Below are 16,564 nucleotides of genomic sequence, written 5' to 3'. Positions count from 1 at the left end.
CTCATTTTGTTGCCCATAGTGTCCCAGTTTTGGCCACTGGGAGCTCTTATGTTCCTTGGACACAACCCACATCATTGTGGTATTATTTTTCTTTTTTGAACAGTCCTTTCTGGCACAACTAAGGCGCCAGGCTCATCTTATATATTTTCTGCTCTAATTCTAGAATAAGCCATTTCTCCAAGGAGCCCTGTTTCCTTTAATTGGAGATGACATTGGTATTAGGTGTATTTATTGCTACTGGGATTTAGTTTCTTGTAGGCCCTCCCTCCCAGCTGACAGAACAAGGAAATACATGTGTGTAGACTAACTGGTATATGTGCACGTATCTGTAAATACTTCTCTAACCTTCTGTATGTTAAGGTAAACATGAGTTCGTACTGATGTCTCCAACTCTTGCCCATTATCTTACCCATTACCATGTGGATTACCCTGGCTGCCTTCCCTTGCTTGTGTGTAAATACCCACACCCAACTTGAAAGTGGCTTCCACCATCCACTAGCCCTTTATTTCATTGTTCAGTATACATGTATAGCAGTGTTAGGATTATTAACCTGCACACATGTGAAACAATTTACCAATTAATGAAAGTGCTTTCGTACAGTCTAGACTTATAGAATGTAATCTGTATTCATTTCCAAAGTGACTTCGCTCACTATCTTTTCCCTCCACCTTCTTGAATGAAGTTGTTTCATACCTGTACTACAGTTACATTGTTTTGTCACATCCTAGTGTTATCCTTAGATCACTTGACCTCCTAGATGATTTAAAATTTTTTCATATGTTAAGATTGGTTCTTTGTGCTGTAAAGTTTTGTGGGTTTTGACAAATGCATGCTGTAATGTGTCCATAATTATAGCATCATGCGGAATAGTTTCAGTGTCTTTACCTACTTAAACTGACCACCGGCCTTTTTCAGAATGTGAATAATTGGAATTATACAGCATGTTGCCTTTTCAGACCGGCTTCTTTCATTTAGCAATATACATTTAAGATTTGTTTAAGTCTTTTTGTGGCTTTACAGCTCATTTCTTTTTAATTGCTGAACCAGTATTTCATTGTGCGAGTGTACTACAGGTTTATTCACCTGTCGAAGAATGTTTTGGTTTCTTCAAGTTTGGGGTGATTATGGATAAAGCTGCCATAAACATTTGAGTGCAGGTTTTTGTGCATTTGTAAGGGTTCAGATCAGCTGGTTAAGTACCTAGGAGCACAATCGCCAAATCATACGGTAAGACTGTTTATTTTAGCTTTGTAAGAAATTGCCAAACTATCTTCCAAAGTGACTATACTATTTTGCATTTTCACCAGCAATGCAGTGGGAGCTTCTGTTGCTTCACATCCTTGCCAGTTTTTTGGATCTTAGCCATTCTAGTAGATGCATGGTGGTATCTCGTTTTAATTTACAATTACGTGATGGCAAATGATGTCAGGCATCTTTTTATATGCTTATTTGCCATCTGAATATCTTTGGTGAAGTATCTGTTCAGATTTTTTATCTATTTTTTAATTGAGTGGTTTGTTTTGTTGAGTTTGAGTGAGTTCATTGTATATTTTGGAAACCAGTTCATTATCGGATGTATATTTTATCAGATGTGTATTTCGTAAATGTTTTCTCCTGGTCTGATTTGTCTTTTCATTCTCTTACACGTCTTTCACAGAGTTGAAGTTTTTAATTTTAATAAAGTCCAACTTAACTAATTTTTTCTTGCATGTATCTAGCTTTCGACATATTAAAAACTCGTTGTCAAACCTAAAATCAGCTAAATTTTCTCCTATGTTTTCTCCTAGCAAACGTAACAGTGCAGTATCCTTTTTATATACCTACTCAATAGGTGCAAACTTATAAAAGGACTCTATTCGATATAAGGAGTATTGAGTTAGGAGGACTGAAGTGAGGGGGATTTTGTTTCTTGATAATGTCAGATTTTCATTTACTAAGCAGAATTAAATTAGAGTCACCTTAAAATATAGTCTTTAATTGCTTGTAAGTGTGGACCAGTCTCTAACAACACTTGGAACATTTAAGATGGCTTAATAGTGACTCTTGGAACTAGACCTGTTTATTTACTGTAGCATTTTCTTGGGAGTACTGGCAAATTACAGTTGTCAAAACAGCATGTAAAGCCGTCTAAGGCTTATAAGTACGTGGCTATGAGAACTGATTTGTCATGGTTTGGGAAGAGTAGTTCCTCGTAGCTTTAACAACACTGAAGAATGCGAAAACAAGTGAGTACCGTTGTGCTTCTATTACCTAAAAAAAAAAAATAGGGCTGTAACTCTCCGGGTATAGGGGAAATGGTGGTGGGAGAGAAGTGCAGTTTCCTGAGTTTGCTGGAGACCTCCTATGTTGTTCCTGGCAGTCTCTGCCACCTGAAAAAAACTTTTTCTTTCAGATGGGGCCATTCTGCTTCCCTCACATGGTTGCCTTCTTTCCACCAGGTTCCTTGGTCCACCTGGGTTGGGTGTTATGCAGCCATGCCCTCCCTCATTGAACCCTATGTGAACTCATATTCCAGATCACTGCCATTACTGCCCTTCCTGACTGGTCTTCTGTCCTGTCTCTTATCACACTTCCTTGGTGTTCAGCTGCATAGTAAGATTTGTTTTAGTGTAAATGAAATAGAGGATTTGAAGTCCTCACTTACTAGTTGATAATGAGGTTATTTTAATTTCACTAAGTCTTAGTTCCTAATGTATAAAATAAGATGAGAGTAATACCTCACAGGAAGCTTATATGAAACAGTGCATGTGAAAGTACTTTATAGCCGGGGTCCCCACCCGCTGCCAGGCTACGTTCTGGTACTGGTCTGTAGCCTGTTAGGAACTGGGCTGTACAGCAGGAGGTGAGCGGTGAGCAAAGCTTCATCTGTATTTGCAGCCACTCCCCAGCTCCCCAGCGCTAGCATCACTGCCTCAGCTCCACCGGTCCCTGGTGCTAAAAAGTTTAGGAACCGCTGCTTTTTAGACTAGAAGACAGCACAGGTGGGTTATTTGTAAACCCTGATCAGTGACTCTCAGAGTGTGGTCCCAGAGCCTGCAGTGTATGTACCGTGGGAACTTGGTAGGAAGGTGAGACACAGGCTGACTGGGAGGCCCGCAGCCTGCTTAATAAGCCCTGAACAGACACTGATGCCTGCTCGCGTTAGAAAAGCACTGCCCTACAACGTTATACTTAAAAACCCAAGGACAGTTTATTAGTCTGCTCAGGCTGCCATAACCGAATACCAGCCTTACCAGTAGAGGTTTATTTTCGGATTTATTTTCTCACCGTTCTGGGTGCTAGAAGTCCAAGATCAAGGTGTGGGGAGGATTGTTTTCGAGAAGACCTTTTCTGTGGCTAGCAGAGAGCCTCCAGCTCGCTGTGTCCTCATATGGACATACCTCTGCTTGAGCACTCCTCTTATGTGGACAGAGGTTCTGGGTCAGGACCCCACCCTCATGACCTCTTTGGACCTTAATTAAAGTCCCACCTCCAAGTATAGGTACATTGGAAGTTAGGGCTTCAACATATGAATTACTATTCAGTCCATAACAATATGTTAACAAATTAAAAATTATTGAGGAAAAGAAACCAGTCCTTCCTTTTTTAAAGGTAAGCAGGGAGTCCACTGGACCACTTCCTCTATTAACTTTTCTTTGAACAAGTATTCCAGCACTAGTCCTAATTAATCCATTGGTTTTGTGCTTTAGTTAATTACTGCTGGTTTTACCTCCACATTTTATTTTACTTTTAAAATGTTGTAACCATATGTTGTTTTAGTTGTTTTGGGCTAATTTACTTTTGTAGCTTATCCCTGGGAATCCAACATTTATAGCATTGTTTCAATGAGAACTTGGGAGTTGTATAGAGTTGATTTAGATAAAGGTGTTGAGTCAGCCTGTGTGGCTTTAGAGCATCCATTGTAGTTGGAAATGAACAAAGCCATATTGCTATGCTATGTATATTATTTTGATGGCAGAAAACTGGTATCTTTCCAGTGAATAAAAGATTACTGGTGTTTTGCATGTATATAAGAAACCATAGCAGTTTACGTTGAGAGTTTTCTTCTAAAAATGAATACCAGTCTCAGGAAAGGTTATGGTTTCATTTAGAACTTTCATTTTCTGCACTGCCTAAATAGTAAGCTTTTGCGAATCCAGTGGACTCTACCGTCTTTCATTTTTGTGAACACAGTCCCAAAATGAGTGAATAAAAGATATGCCAAAAAAAAAAAAAAAAGACTACCAAATGATACATGAAGGTCTAGGTCTGGGTGCTAAACTTTAAAGGGTTAGCATTTATAAGGAGTTTGGCATTAAATTCAGCATTAGGATAACTTGATTTACATTTTTCGTAGACAGTTGGTCAGATGACAGCCATGGTTGTGGATTGGGGCCATTGAAGTTTATGAAGGAGCCCCTGACTTTGGATTCTTTTTTTTTTGTTTTGGATTTTGCCTGAGAAATAAATGTCTCCATTGCAAACAAGAGAACAAAAAAAATTAAGCTCAGTTTTCTTTCTTTTTCTTACAATGGTAAACACATAAGATTTGCCATCTTGACCATTATTAAGCGTACACAGTTCAGTGGCATTAAGTACACTCACATTGTCGTGTACCCATCACCTCCATTTCATCTGGCAGAATTGAGACTATGTTACATCCTACCAAATCGTGTGCATCCATGTGGCTCAGTTTTCATACCCTTGGATGTGTGGTCCTTGGAAAGAGGACCCACTACCACCCATGACAGTCTAATAGAATACACACGGCATTTGAGTGTTGAGATAGAGATAATGGTAGCTGGTCCTTGGTTTAATGTTTTTGTTGTTGAGTCTTAAAACACTAATTTAAAATCATCTACAAATGGTGATCTTTGTACAACAGCAGCATATCTATATTAAGTTTTTAATGTAGGCTAGTAACTTATTTCATTGTAATGTTTTAATCAGTATTCATCGTAAATTAATACAGGAAAAGTGCTTTTGTTCATTGTCAGGCTTTTTACAAGTGGAAGAGGTTAGTTTGAAATTGTATTTGAACATTGTAGGTCTGTATAGCCAATATGATACTCTATGTGAAGACAATTGTTTATGTTTGAGTTTTGTTTTGATATTTTCTTGAAATTGAGTCTTTGAAAATTCTTTTTATTTAAATAGTTCATTTAAATATTTATATAAAGTTCACAATAAAATTCCTTTTAGCTCTAGTTTGAAAGCCTAAATTTGAAATAAGAGAGGGGTTAGTGGTCTTTACATAATTTTTAAAAGGAGGAGATATGTTTAACCTACTTTACTCTTTTTATATGCAGATCATGGAAGGGAAATGGTTGCTGTGTATGTTATTGGTCCTTGGAACTGCTGTCATTGAGGGTCATGAGGGACATGACGATGATGTGATTGATATAGAAGATGACCTTGATGATGTCATTGAAGAGGTAGAAGACTCAAAACCGAAACCAGAGACCGGCACTCCTCCATCTCCAAAGGTTTGAAGTTGTCTGAATCTATTTGTTTTACCTCTTGAGATAATCAAAGGGTGAAGGTAAATTTGGATCCTTTTCAAAGAGAAAGCAGATCTGCTAAAATACTTATGGGTCCCTCTGGCAGCCTTTGTTATATCTTGCCAAAGATAAATTATATGGATTAAGTCAAGGGCCGGGTTTGAAAATTTTGTGATAATTGAAAGCAAACCAAGAGAATAAATCCTATTAAGAAAGGACTGTTGCAAACAAACAAAAAAGGGACTGTTGCTGAAAATTTTCGTTCTTAATTCATTTTTACAACTAATACAGGTCACCTACAAAGCTCCAGTTCCAACAGGGGAAGTGTATTTTGCCGATTCCTTTGACAGAGGAACTCTGTCAGGGTAAGTATTTCTTAGGGAAAAAAAATCTTAGAGGCAAACATCATGTAAATAAGATGGAATAGTGGATTCCTTTTAGGATAGCTTCTTATATAGTGAAATATCTCTTTTATATTTCCAGTGTTCATGGCCACTTAGGAAAGTGGTCTTCTAGAACATGTGATTCTTTCTTCCATTTCTCCCTCCTCTTCCACTCTATATTTTGTTCTTTGAAGAAAAATTGTTTTTTCTTGAGTCTTAAAAAGAAGATGTAAAACAGGGCTGCAGCCTTCCTTAGTGTAGCCCTTCTCCTTCTAAAATGTATTTTCAATAAATCTTACTTTTTCTCAAAAAAATAAAAAGGTGGAATTATTTCATGGGTTTGGTACTTTTTCTTAGGAATTGAGTAAAATATGTTATCACTACTTCTGTGCCAGATTTAAATGTTGAAAGTAGAGTCATTAAGTAGCCTAGAAAGAGCTGAATAGATTCTGCTTTTATTAGTATTTACATTGTTTCTTTTCAGAGGTCAGCTATCATTTGGACCTTAATTTTGGGGATTTGTCTTAATTACAGGTGGATTTTATCCAAAGCCAAGAAAGATGACACTGATGATGAAATTGCCAAATATGACGGTGAGATTTAAATTTGATTTAAATACAATAGCAGATTGTGTTTGAAGTATTGTTTTCATGGTGTCTGTTAAGACTAGTTTAAAAGGAATTTGTATGCATTTTAAGATTTTTCCTTGAAAGTTTTGCTATCTTTGTGTGTTCCATTATATTTTATAGGGTTAGACCTGTTTGTTTTACACCATGAAACGAAAAGGTAATTTATCACTTATGGTGTTGTATATTGGAAATGGAAGGTCTTTTCTAGGCATTGGTAAAATGAATATGCTACAGGTTTTTAAAAATCTCATCTTAATATTTGTCAAATATTTGAATGTTTAATATTACTAGGCCAGCTCTCATAGGTAAAAGGAATATGTTAAAATAAATATGTCATGTGATAGACTTGCACAACTTGGAGTTTTGTTTGTTAAACTCTATAGGGCCTTCAGAAGTATAGCTAAGGAGTGGACCTTTTTTGTGTGTCTTATAGGAAAATGGGAGGTAGATGAAATGAAGGAAACAAAGCTTCCAGGTGATAAAGGACTTGTATTGATGTCTCGGGCCAAGCATCATGCCATCTCTGCTAAACTGAACAAGCCCTTCCTGTTTGATACCAAGCCTCTCATTGTTCAGTAAGTAAAAAGCTTCTTTAGTGGAAGCTTTCTGGGAAGGGTGATCTAAGGAGACATTATATTACTCTATATTTAAAAAATTATCAGAATTATTATATTACAGTAGAGATTTTCAAGTGTATTTAAGCATCCAATAATCTAATATTTATTTTTCCTGCCTAATAAATTATTTTGAAAGAAACCAGCTATTCTTCCTCTAGAAAATGAACTGGATTTTGCAAAAAGTTTTTATTGGAAATGTGCATTAAGCTTTTATTTTTTTTACTTATTTGGTGGTGTTGGGAGTGGGGAGTGGGAAGTCATTCAAAGGCAATAAAGGACAGAATCTTTCCTAAGGATAAACGTAAAACTTCTGATAAGACCTATGACCAAGATGGAGAAAGGAGAAGTAAATAAGAAGTTTGATCTTTCAAACTGCCATATGATTTTCCGCTTTTCTCTCTGAAATTAGGTATGAGGTTAATTTCCAAAACGGAATAGAATGTGGTGGTGCTTATGTGAAACTGCTTTCTAAAACCGCAGAACTCAACCTGGTAGGTGCTTCCTATTTCTTTATGTGGCCACGCACAATTATTGTGTAAGAATCTTAGAGAAAAAGAGAATTTTGTAAGCCCTGTAAAAATAAAGGCATCTTCTGCTTTTGAAATATTTTGGAGGGTTGGGAATATTGACACTTCCATGCTTTTTCATTTGAAATGTTAATTTGAAAGCTGTTCTGTCTTATCCCTGGTTTCTGTTCTGTGTAATTTTTAGTTTAGCAAACTTATTTGTTTTATGAAAAGAGTCCAGAGATATGCATTATTTTGTTTTTTAAGCACTTTCTTATATTCTCATGTAAAACTTTCTGGTAATTTCTGGTTATTTGTTTTCACTGGTATCTGTACGAACCTCATTAACAAATGAGCTTTTCCTTTAATGTGACTGATTTGTGATTTTATAAGAGAATATATCACACTTTTGAAATTTGCTTTGAACACTTCGATTTACTTAAAGTAATTCATTTTTGTTTCTGAAGGACCAGTTCCATGACAAGACCCCTTATACGATCATGTTTGGTCCAGATAAATGTGGAGAGGACTATAAATTGCACTTCATCTTCCGCCACAAAAACCCCAAAACGGGTGAATATGAAGAAAAGCATGCTAAGAGACCAGATGCAGATCTGAAGACCTATTTTACTGATAAGAAAACTCATCTTTATACATTAAGTAAGCAAAACCATTAATTTGGGGGGTTTATGGCGCTACAGATTTATCATTCATTTAATCTAAAGATCGCACACATGGCAGACTCCGGCCTGCAAATAAGAGTCTCAGTTGACTTAATATCTTAGTGGTGAAATGAGCTTCATTTCTCAGCATGAAAAAAAGCTTCTCGTCCATAGTTTGAGTTGAGAATTAGGGTATGGGGCATTTTTGAGAATAAGCTTTTATGTTCCACAAAGAGCTTCATTGCTGATGCCCTCATTTCTACCCTTTATTTTCTTGTTGATAAAATGTTACGTATTAAGTAACAGCATACAGTAGAAATATATGCATTTTTTTTCAAATTATGTTTTAGTTGAACTTTGCTTGGATGCTCCAACACCTGGACAGTTGAATTTAATCATTTGGACATTGGATGAGTTTTTTATTTTAACGAAGCTTTTCCTGCTGGTTTTGAGATTACATATAGAAGTACCTCTTTCCTTCAAGAATATAACAATCTTTTTCCTTTATAATAACAGTAATACATATCCAAATTCATACACATACATATTCAAAGATAGAAATAAACATAAAGAAGACATTCAGTATTATCTGAAATATCAACATTGAATGTATTTGGTCATTTGTGAATAAATGCGTACATGTATGAACGTAATTTTTAATTTAAAGTTGTATATCCTATATTTCACTTGATCTTTTAATTTCATAAAAGTCTGGGGATCTTCATGAAAGTAGATATTATTGCTAACATTGCCAACTGCATTATCATTGAGAACATCAGCATAGCACTGTGTCGTCTTGTATAGTACTCTGGATGAGTGTGACCCAGTCAGCTGCCAATTAGACATTTAGGCATGGGATCCAAGCTATAGCATAAGTCACACTTAAGCTACCTTTATGGATTTAAAATTGTGTTTTTTCATGTTTTTTTGGTCTCCAAAAGTACAACCATGAGTAGACGTGTGGTTTAATAAATAAAATATTTGTGTAATTTGAAATTTTGGTAACAGATGGTGGTGATACCAACTCAAAAATGAGGAAATGGACTTTTTCTACAGGAGCAGTTATAATAAATACATTTATTTGCCTGTTGACTGGTGTGTAACCATTTGCGTAAGGCCAATATTGTACTAGTTTATGTAACATTGGTTTTTTTTTTATGTTTTTAATGTCCATAATGAAGTCTTTTGGTGGTTTAAATTTTATCTATCATCTGTTTTAATTCCTAAAGAACTGAGGACCTAGCTTTTATGATATACAGATAAGGAAAACAGAGTTTACTTCCCTAAGGCCTCAAGACCATGTTCTGACTCTGTTGCCTGAGGTCTTTTTTACTCCATGCTTTTGGCTTTCCGTTAAAAATTTCTTTTTTGTTGTAAATAGAGCTTGGAAATGAATGGTTAATTAACTTTTTAAAAATTGCATTTAATTTTTTTTTCAGTCTTAAACCCAGATAATAGTTTTGAAATATTAGTGGACCAGTCTCTTGTGAACAGTGGAAATCTACTAGATGACATGACTCCTCCTGTAAATCCTTCACGTGAAATTGAGGACCCAGAAGACCGGAAGCCCGAGGATTGGGATGAAAGACCAAAAATACCAGATCCTGATGCTGTCAAACCAGATGACTGGTGAGTCTTTGAGTGTAATAGAGTATTTTATATATTCCATATGACTTGAACATCTGAATGTTGGTCAAGATCTGATAATTTCAGCAATCTATGATGCAGTCTAAATGGTAGGAAAAATGTAGACTACTGTAGCTGAAAGGAGGTGGTACCGATCATCTGGATTGCCTTACACCATTTTACAAACAACACCATGTTGAAAGTACTGAGAGAGTTTGCCTGTGCTTACACACTTGGTTTGTGGCAGAACCTTGGATCTCTTTGTCTTTCCAGTGCTTATATGAATTCACATCGAAAGTTGGAGTCCTGAAATTTTAAATTTTAATATGAAAAATAATCTTTTTCCTATTTAAACAAAACTCAAGAGATCTCTGCTCTGTGTTGGTTAGTGGAATACAAAGCCACAAGGACACCAGCTGCCCACATAGCCCCAGTTCAGTTGTAAGGCAGGTAAATGAAGTTGGCATGCATGTGGCAAGTAGTCTAATAGTAGGTGTCACTCGGTGACCAGGGCACCAGGTATACCTAATCTAGGGTAGTTTCTTGGAGCAGTACCAGTCAAACCGAGACTTGAAAGTAGGATGGGGGTTCACTGATGAGGTGGGCTGTGGTGATTCTGGTTGAAGAAGAACATGGTGTGTAAAAGCAGAGGAACAGGAGCAGCACCATACATGTGAGAGAAATAGAGTATATGTGGCCTTTTACGTGGGGGACAAACTGGGGGCTGATGAGAAATAAAAACTCCTGGAGATGTACTCTTGTATATGGCCACGTGTGAACTCTAATGCAGTGACTTTCAGAAATGTCAGAAAGTGAACAAATGGAAATAATGAAACTGACCTGCCATTTGTAAAGGTATCCCTTTAATCTTAGCAGTGAAATTCTAGTTGATTTTTTTTCCTCCCTTAAAACTAAGATACGGGTACCTGAACTTTTATGCTGCACCTAGTGTAAAGGCCAAGTTTATTTGCGTATTTGGTGAACATTAGTTTTGGATTCAGCATTGTTGTTCAGTGTTGTATTCTTTAGCTGTTTTATTTTGGGGGTGGGGGTGTGAATGTTCCACTTAAAAGGGACAGCTGAATGTTATACAAGTTCAAATTCTTACACAATTAATTTAAAACTAGCATAGTTCAAAAAAAGCATAATCCTGACCAAGGACAGATGATGTTTTTGCTTACCAACTAAAGTGGCACCATCTTTTAGCGTCTGGGTAAAACTTTGAAAGAAGGTATTTCTTGACGAACCTTTAGTTTAGAAGTAACCATTTGAGTTATAATTCACATGCTAAAATCTACCCTTTTAAATTGTACAGTTTAGTAGTTTAGCGTATCACAGTGCTATGTGCCATCACCACTGTCTAATTCCAGAACATTTTTATGTCTCAAAAAGAAACCCATCCCCATTAAGTGGTTACTCCCTATTTCTACATTCTCTAGTTTGTGTCTCTGTGGATTTGCCCATTCTAGACATGGAATAATGAAATATGTGGCCTTTGGTGTCTGGCTTCTTTCACTTAGCATAATGTTATTAAGGTTCATCCATGTTGGAGCCTGTTTCAGTGGTTCATTTCTTTTTATGACTGAATAATATTCCCTTGTGTGGATAATACCAACTTTATCCATCTCTTAGCTTATCGACATCTAGGTTGTTTCCCTTTTTGGCTATGGTTGTGACTGATGCTTCTATGAACATTCTTGTACTGGTTTTTGGGTGGATAAACATTTTCACTTCTCTTGGGTATATACCTAGGAATGGAATTGCTGAGTCATATGGTAGCTCTATCCTTAAGTTTTTTTGAGGACCCTCCATTCTGTTTTCCACAGCAACTGCACTATTTTGCTTTCTCACCAGCAGTATATAAGGGTTTCATTTTCTCCACATTCTTACCAGCACTTATTTTTGTCAGTCATTTTATTATAGCTAAGTGGATGTGAAGTGATATCTTATTATGGTTTTGGTTTGCATTTCCCTAATGGTTAATGATGTTAAATATATTTCCATGTGTTTATTGGGCATTTGTATATCTATTCATATTATTTGCTTGTTTTTTAAATTGGGTTCTTTTTACTATTGAGTTGTAAGTTGTTCATATATTTTGGATACTAGGCACTTATTAGATATATAATTTACAAATAATTTCTAGGAAGAATTTAAGTTTTACGATTAAGGCCTAAATATTTTTAGATTGCTGTGTTTCAGATTCACAAAGTTGGACTACATTGTGACTTTCTGGCCAGTGTCATCATTACTGGCTTTTTCTTTTGTGTTTAAGGGATGAAGACGCCCCTGCTAAGATTCCCGATGAGGAAGCCACGAAGCCTGAAGGCTGGTTGGATGATGAACCTGAATACGTAGCTGATCCCGATGCGGAGAAGCCAGAAGATTGGTAAGAACTTTAGTTAACTTTTAAAATTGCCTGCTTTTTATTGAAGTAAAAGTTTACACTTGAATATAGCCTAAGTGCCCAAACTTAAGTAGAACTTGGCAAATTTCATTGTATATTCATATCTCTTTAATGCATCTGTCAGGAAAAACTCTTATTAGTAGAAATGCAGAAACAAGACGGTGCTCTCCAGTGTGACACTGAAGGCATTCCTTCAGGGTGTCAGGGGTGCCCCAGGACGACAGTTCATCACAAAACCCAGTTGTGACTTGTTTATTTCTCCACAGGGATGAAGACATGGATGGAGAATGGGAGGCTCCTCAGATTGCCAACCCTAAGTGTGAATCAGCCCCCGGATGTGGTGTCTGGCAGCGACCTATGATTGACAACCCTAATTATAAGGGCAAATGGAAGCCACCCATGATTGACAATCCTAACTACCAGGTGTGTGCCTCTTGGTGCATCTCATTGATCTGGTTGTGTTCAGATAGAAGTTTCGTCTGTGGTGAGTGAGACTGCCAGCTTATCACTGTTTTTGACTGTCGAATTACAAAGTAAACTTCATAAATTGAGAGAGCTTAATGTGTTCAATATTGAAAAGATAAACCTAGAAACTGGAAGGAGCAGCGTTCATAATTGCTTTGTAACTTACATTTAAAAACAAAAAAGAGAGAAATGGAAAACTTGCAATTTGGACACTCTGCTATCATGTAGCCATGGTGCTACAGCCACAGGATGCAAATTGGCAATCTGGGTGATGGGGCCAATAGGGGACTGTGGTGTCCTCTCTGTGATGAGCCTTGGTTCCCCAGCCACGTCAGCTCATCGCTTACCTTACTGTGTTCAACTGGGAAAAAGACTGAGGTTCAAATGAGATGGTGAGAATACAGGTAGTGATATTGTAAAGCTTTAAGGTGATATTTACTGATCTTGCTTCTGTTTCTGTCCTGGTCAAGTTATTTATAATCACTCATTTCCACTTTGTCACACTTTAAAATGTGAGGTTTAGGTCCATGTCTATGCATGTACCATGTGTATACTTGTCTGTTTTCAAATCTATTTTTAATCGTGCAGTCAAACAGTAAGATTAGTTTAAAATTGCCCTTTTAAAAAACCTGCCCTTTGGCTGTTTTATTTTATGGCCATTTAGATGGATTGCCATTTTTTGCTTTTTGAGTCCTTGATACAATAATCATCCTTGTACATGTCTGGGTGTCCATGGTAACTATTGTCTTGGTGGTTATCTAGAAGGGAAATTGCCTTTGAAGATCATGTACATTTTCAGTCCCCACTAAAGAAGCCTGTACCAACATGTGCACCCACTCCTACTAGCAAGCTGGTTGATAAGAGTGGAGGCTGTCGAATGTGCCAGGCAGGGAAAGGTGTTAGTTTGGATCAAGGTCATGGGTGGGTGATATTAGAAATTGAAGGTAGTCAGAGTCCAGACATCTTAGAGCCAGAGTGTGTAAAACATCAGCAGCATTTATTGTTTTATTTCTGTTACTCAGTTAAGTTTCAAAAGGTCAGCATTTACCTTCATATGTCATGCAAAATTTATCTTAATTCTTATTTAGGTTCACTGTAAATTTGTGTTGGTTATTATCTGAAATGATTTTTTAAAATATTTTTCTCTAGGGAATATGGAAACCCCGGAAAATACCAAATCCAGATTTCTTTGAAGATCTGGAACCTTTCAAAATGACTCCTTTTAGTGCCATTGGTTTGGAGCTGTGGTCCATGACCTCGGACATTTTTTTTGACAATTTTATCATTTGTGGTGATCGAAGAGTCGTCGATGATTGGGCCAGTGATGGATGGGGTCTGAAGAAGGCCGCTGATGGAGCTGCTGAGGTATGTGCTTGCTTGTTTCTGGTGCATTTATACCTGTAGTTGCAGATATCTAATTGCTACTTATTTTCTAGGGTTTATCTTTTCCCTTATTTGGGAATATTGGCATTAAAAGTGATCTTATGCCTGCTAAAGAGAAAATACTGGGTTTTGGGACATGATTGCATTAGTCTAATGCAGTAGCTTCAGAATTTCTGTTTGTATAATGTGTAGGGTATTTTTTTTTTTTTTTACTATTATTGTATTTGTTAAAATATATTTAACAAAATTTGCTGTTCAGAGCCTATTTTAATGCACTTTTAAATGTCAATTTTCGGTTTACCTAACGTGCGGAACTTTCATTTGGTCATATGGCCGAGCTGGGAATCAAAGACTTGGAGACGTTAGGTTAAGAAACTCTTCATTCGCTGGCCGCTGAAGTTAAGAGCCTTTGCTGGCAGTTAAGAAGCTAGCCTTTACACCCATGAGAGGGAGATCACCTTGATCCGCTGTCCCCAGCCTTTTTGGCACGAGAGACCGGTGCTCTTGTGAGACTAATGCCTGATGATCTGAGGTGGAGCTGATGTGGTGATGCTAGCACTGGGAGGCGGCTGCACATACACATGAAGCTTCACTTGCCTGCCTGCCACTTACCTCCTGCTGTGCGGCCCAGTTCCTAACAGGCCACGGACCAGTACCAGAATGCAGCCTAGAGGTTGGGGACCCCTGACCTTAATGATAAGGAGAATAGGAAAATTGAAAGTTCTCTCTCATTTCCGTTTTTTTGTTGTTTTGTGAACACCTTGGCTTGTACCCTTTGGAAAAAGTGAAGCCTGAGTGGTACCACGCAATCACTGAACAGTGGGACAGTGCAGCTTGCACTGGTGTCAGAAGCCTTCAGAACTTGAGATGGACCCTGTCTTGTTTTTCAGCCAGGTGTCGTGGGCCAGATGCTCGAGGCAGCCGAGGAGCGCCCATGGCTCTGGGTGGTCTATGTTTTGACTGTAGCACTGCCTGTGTTTCTTGTTATCCTCTTCTGCTGTTCTGGAAAGGTATGAGGTTTGGCTTGGTTTTGTTTCATTTCGAGTCACTTTTAGAACTCTTATTATGTTAAAAAAATAACTAAGATCTGTCACCTGGAGTTTTTTTTGTAGAGGCTGAGTAGTGACTGAGCTCCATTTGGTGCTGGTTCTGAACTCTTATTCACTACTCAGTGGCTTTGCTTTGTGCCCTAATGGGAGTGGAATTTGTAGCCCCTCCATTTCTAGTTATATTTAAGCCACTCTCTTGCTCTCATTATCTGGCAGCAGCTTTCTCCTGTGGGAAGGGAAACAGCAACAACAAATTCAGATATAAAACCAGCCTTGAGGGCACAAGCCAGCTTTTGCTCTTGGCATAGCTGTTTCTATTCATACACTTTATAATTCGATCTTCTCATTACCCATTCCTCCTTCAGCATCCCTGCCCCTCCCCTAAAAAATACACGGGGTAATTCAGCCATATTTTACTTTTTCTTATTTAGCCTTTGCTACATGTGATCAAAAAGAAAAAATTTTATTTAGGTTCTCTACTCCTAAATGATTATGCTTCACCTTGCATTCAAGATGTTTTATAACTTGATCGCCAAAGTTCCTTTTCCAGCCTTACCCACCATCACTGTTCTGCGAGTCTGTGCCTCAGGCACCTCTATATTTAAATCTGCATGGTTCTGCCTGACCCCTTTGTTCATACTGTTCCTTTTATCTTGAACCCCATACTCCCACCCAAAGAAAGCTCTCGGGGCAGGAAGTACATGTTACACATTTCTGTCTATCTACCCCAGTATATAGCCTGGTTCAGAACTTTACTCATAGGCCTTCAGTAATTATATGATAACGTATTGCATAAAAATGTGCACTGTGGGGAATATTTTAGAAACAGTCCAGTCCTGTGGAATACAAGAAGACTGATGCTCCTCAGCCAGATGTGAAGGAGGAAGAAGAGGAGAAAGAAGAAGAAAAGGACAAAGCAGATGAGGAGGAGGAAGGTGAAGAGAAACTTGGTAAGAAATAGATCCCAAAATTTGTGCTTTAAGCCAAGCCCCTAAGATATTGCTTCAAACACTTATAAGCAAGTTATTGTAAAGGTTGATTTAGACTCTCAAGTTGTATGCTGATGCTAATTGTCTAGTTACCCAAAACAAGTGTAAGGTTTTGCTCAGTTGTTTTACTTTGACTTCTATCTTAGAAGAGAAGCAAAAAAGTGATGCTGAAGAAGATGGTGGCACTGTCAGTCAAGAGGAGGGAGATAGCAAACCTAAAGCGGAGGTAAAGCGGGGGGAGTGCATTTTATATTTTAGTACCTAAGTCGAAGGTACATTTAACTAGCGAGAGTATTTTCATAGGATAATTATCAGTGGGTGTGGCTGTAAAAATTCTGTTGAAGCCAGTTTTGTAAAAGTGAAATTC

The 16,564-nt window shown here is 37.5% G+C and overlaps 1 protein-coding gene across 5 annotated transcripts in view; it reads left to right on the top strand.

Moving 5' to 3' along the window:
• CANX (calnexin) overlaps positions 1 to 16,564 on the top strand; it is a 28,777-nt gene that overhangs the window by 8,318 nt on the left and 3,895 nt on the right. For 4 of the 5 annotated variants that reach the window (XM_039880252.1, XM_039880255.1, XM_039880251.1 and 1 more), the window contains 13 exons: positions 5,290 to 5,466; positions 5,773 to 5,846; positions 6,399 to 6,457; positions 6,927 to 7,068; positions 7,520 to 7,601; positions 8,084 to 8,276; positions 9,718 to 9,907; positions 12,180 to 12,293; positions 12,578 to 12,734; positions 13,926 to 14,141; positions 15,050 to 15,169; positions 16,032 to 16,158; positions 16,344 to 16,423. In XM_039880252.1, the coding sequence (XP_039736186.1) occupies positions 5,293 to 5,466; positions 5,773 to 5,846; positions 6,399 to 6,457; positions 6,927 to 7,068; positions 7,520 to 7,601; positions 8,084 to 8,276; positions 9,718 to 9,907; positions 12,180 to 12,293; positions 12,578 to 12,734; positions 13,926 to 14,141; positions 15,050 to 15,169; positions 16,032 to 16,158; positions 16,344 to 16,423 (1,728 nt within the window). In that variant the 5' untranslated portion in view covers positions 5,290 to 5,292. Of the gene's footprint in view, positions 1 to 2,574; positions 2,594 to 5,289; positions 5,467 to 5,772; positions 5,847 to 6,398; positions 6,458 to 6,926; positions 7,069 to 7,519; positions 7,602 to 8,083; positions 8,277 to 9,717; positions 9,908 to 12,179; positions 12,294 to 12,577; positions 12,735 to 13,925; positions 14,142 to 15,049; positions 15,170 to 16,031; positions 16,159 to 16,343; positions 16,424 to 16,564 lie in introns of those variants that run through there. The other variant, XM_039880254.1, reaches the window with a different exon arrangement.

This window comes from Pteropus medius, unplaced genomic scaffold (genome assembly GCF_902729225.1).
Source record: "Pteropus medius unplaced genomic scaffold, Ma_sr-lr_union100, whole genome shotgun sequence".
Lineage (NCBI taxonomy): Eukaryota > Metazoa > Chordata > Mammalia > Chiroptera > Pteropodidae > Pteropus > Pteropus medius.
Note: the sequence above shows the minus strand (reverse complement) of the source record. Positions and strands in the feature narration are given on the sequence as shown.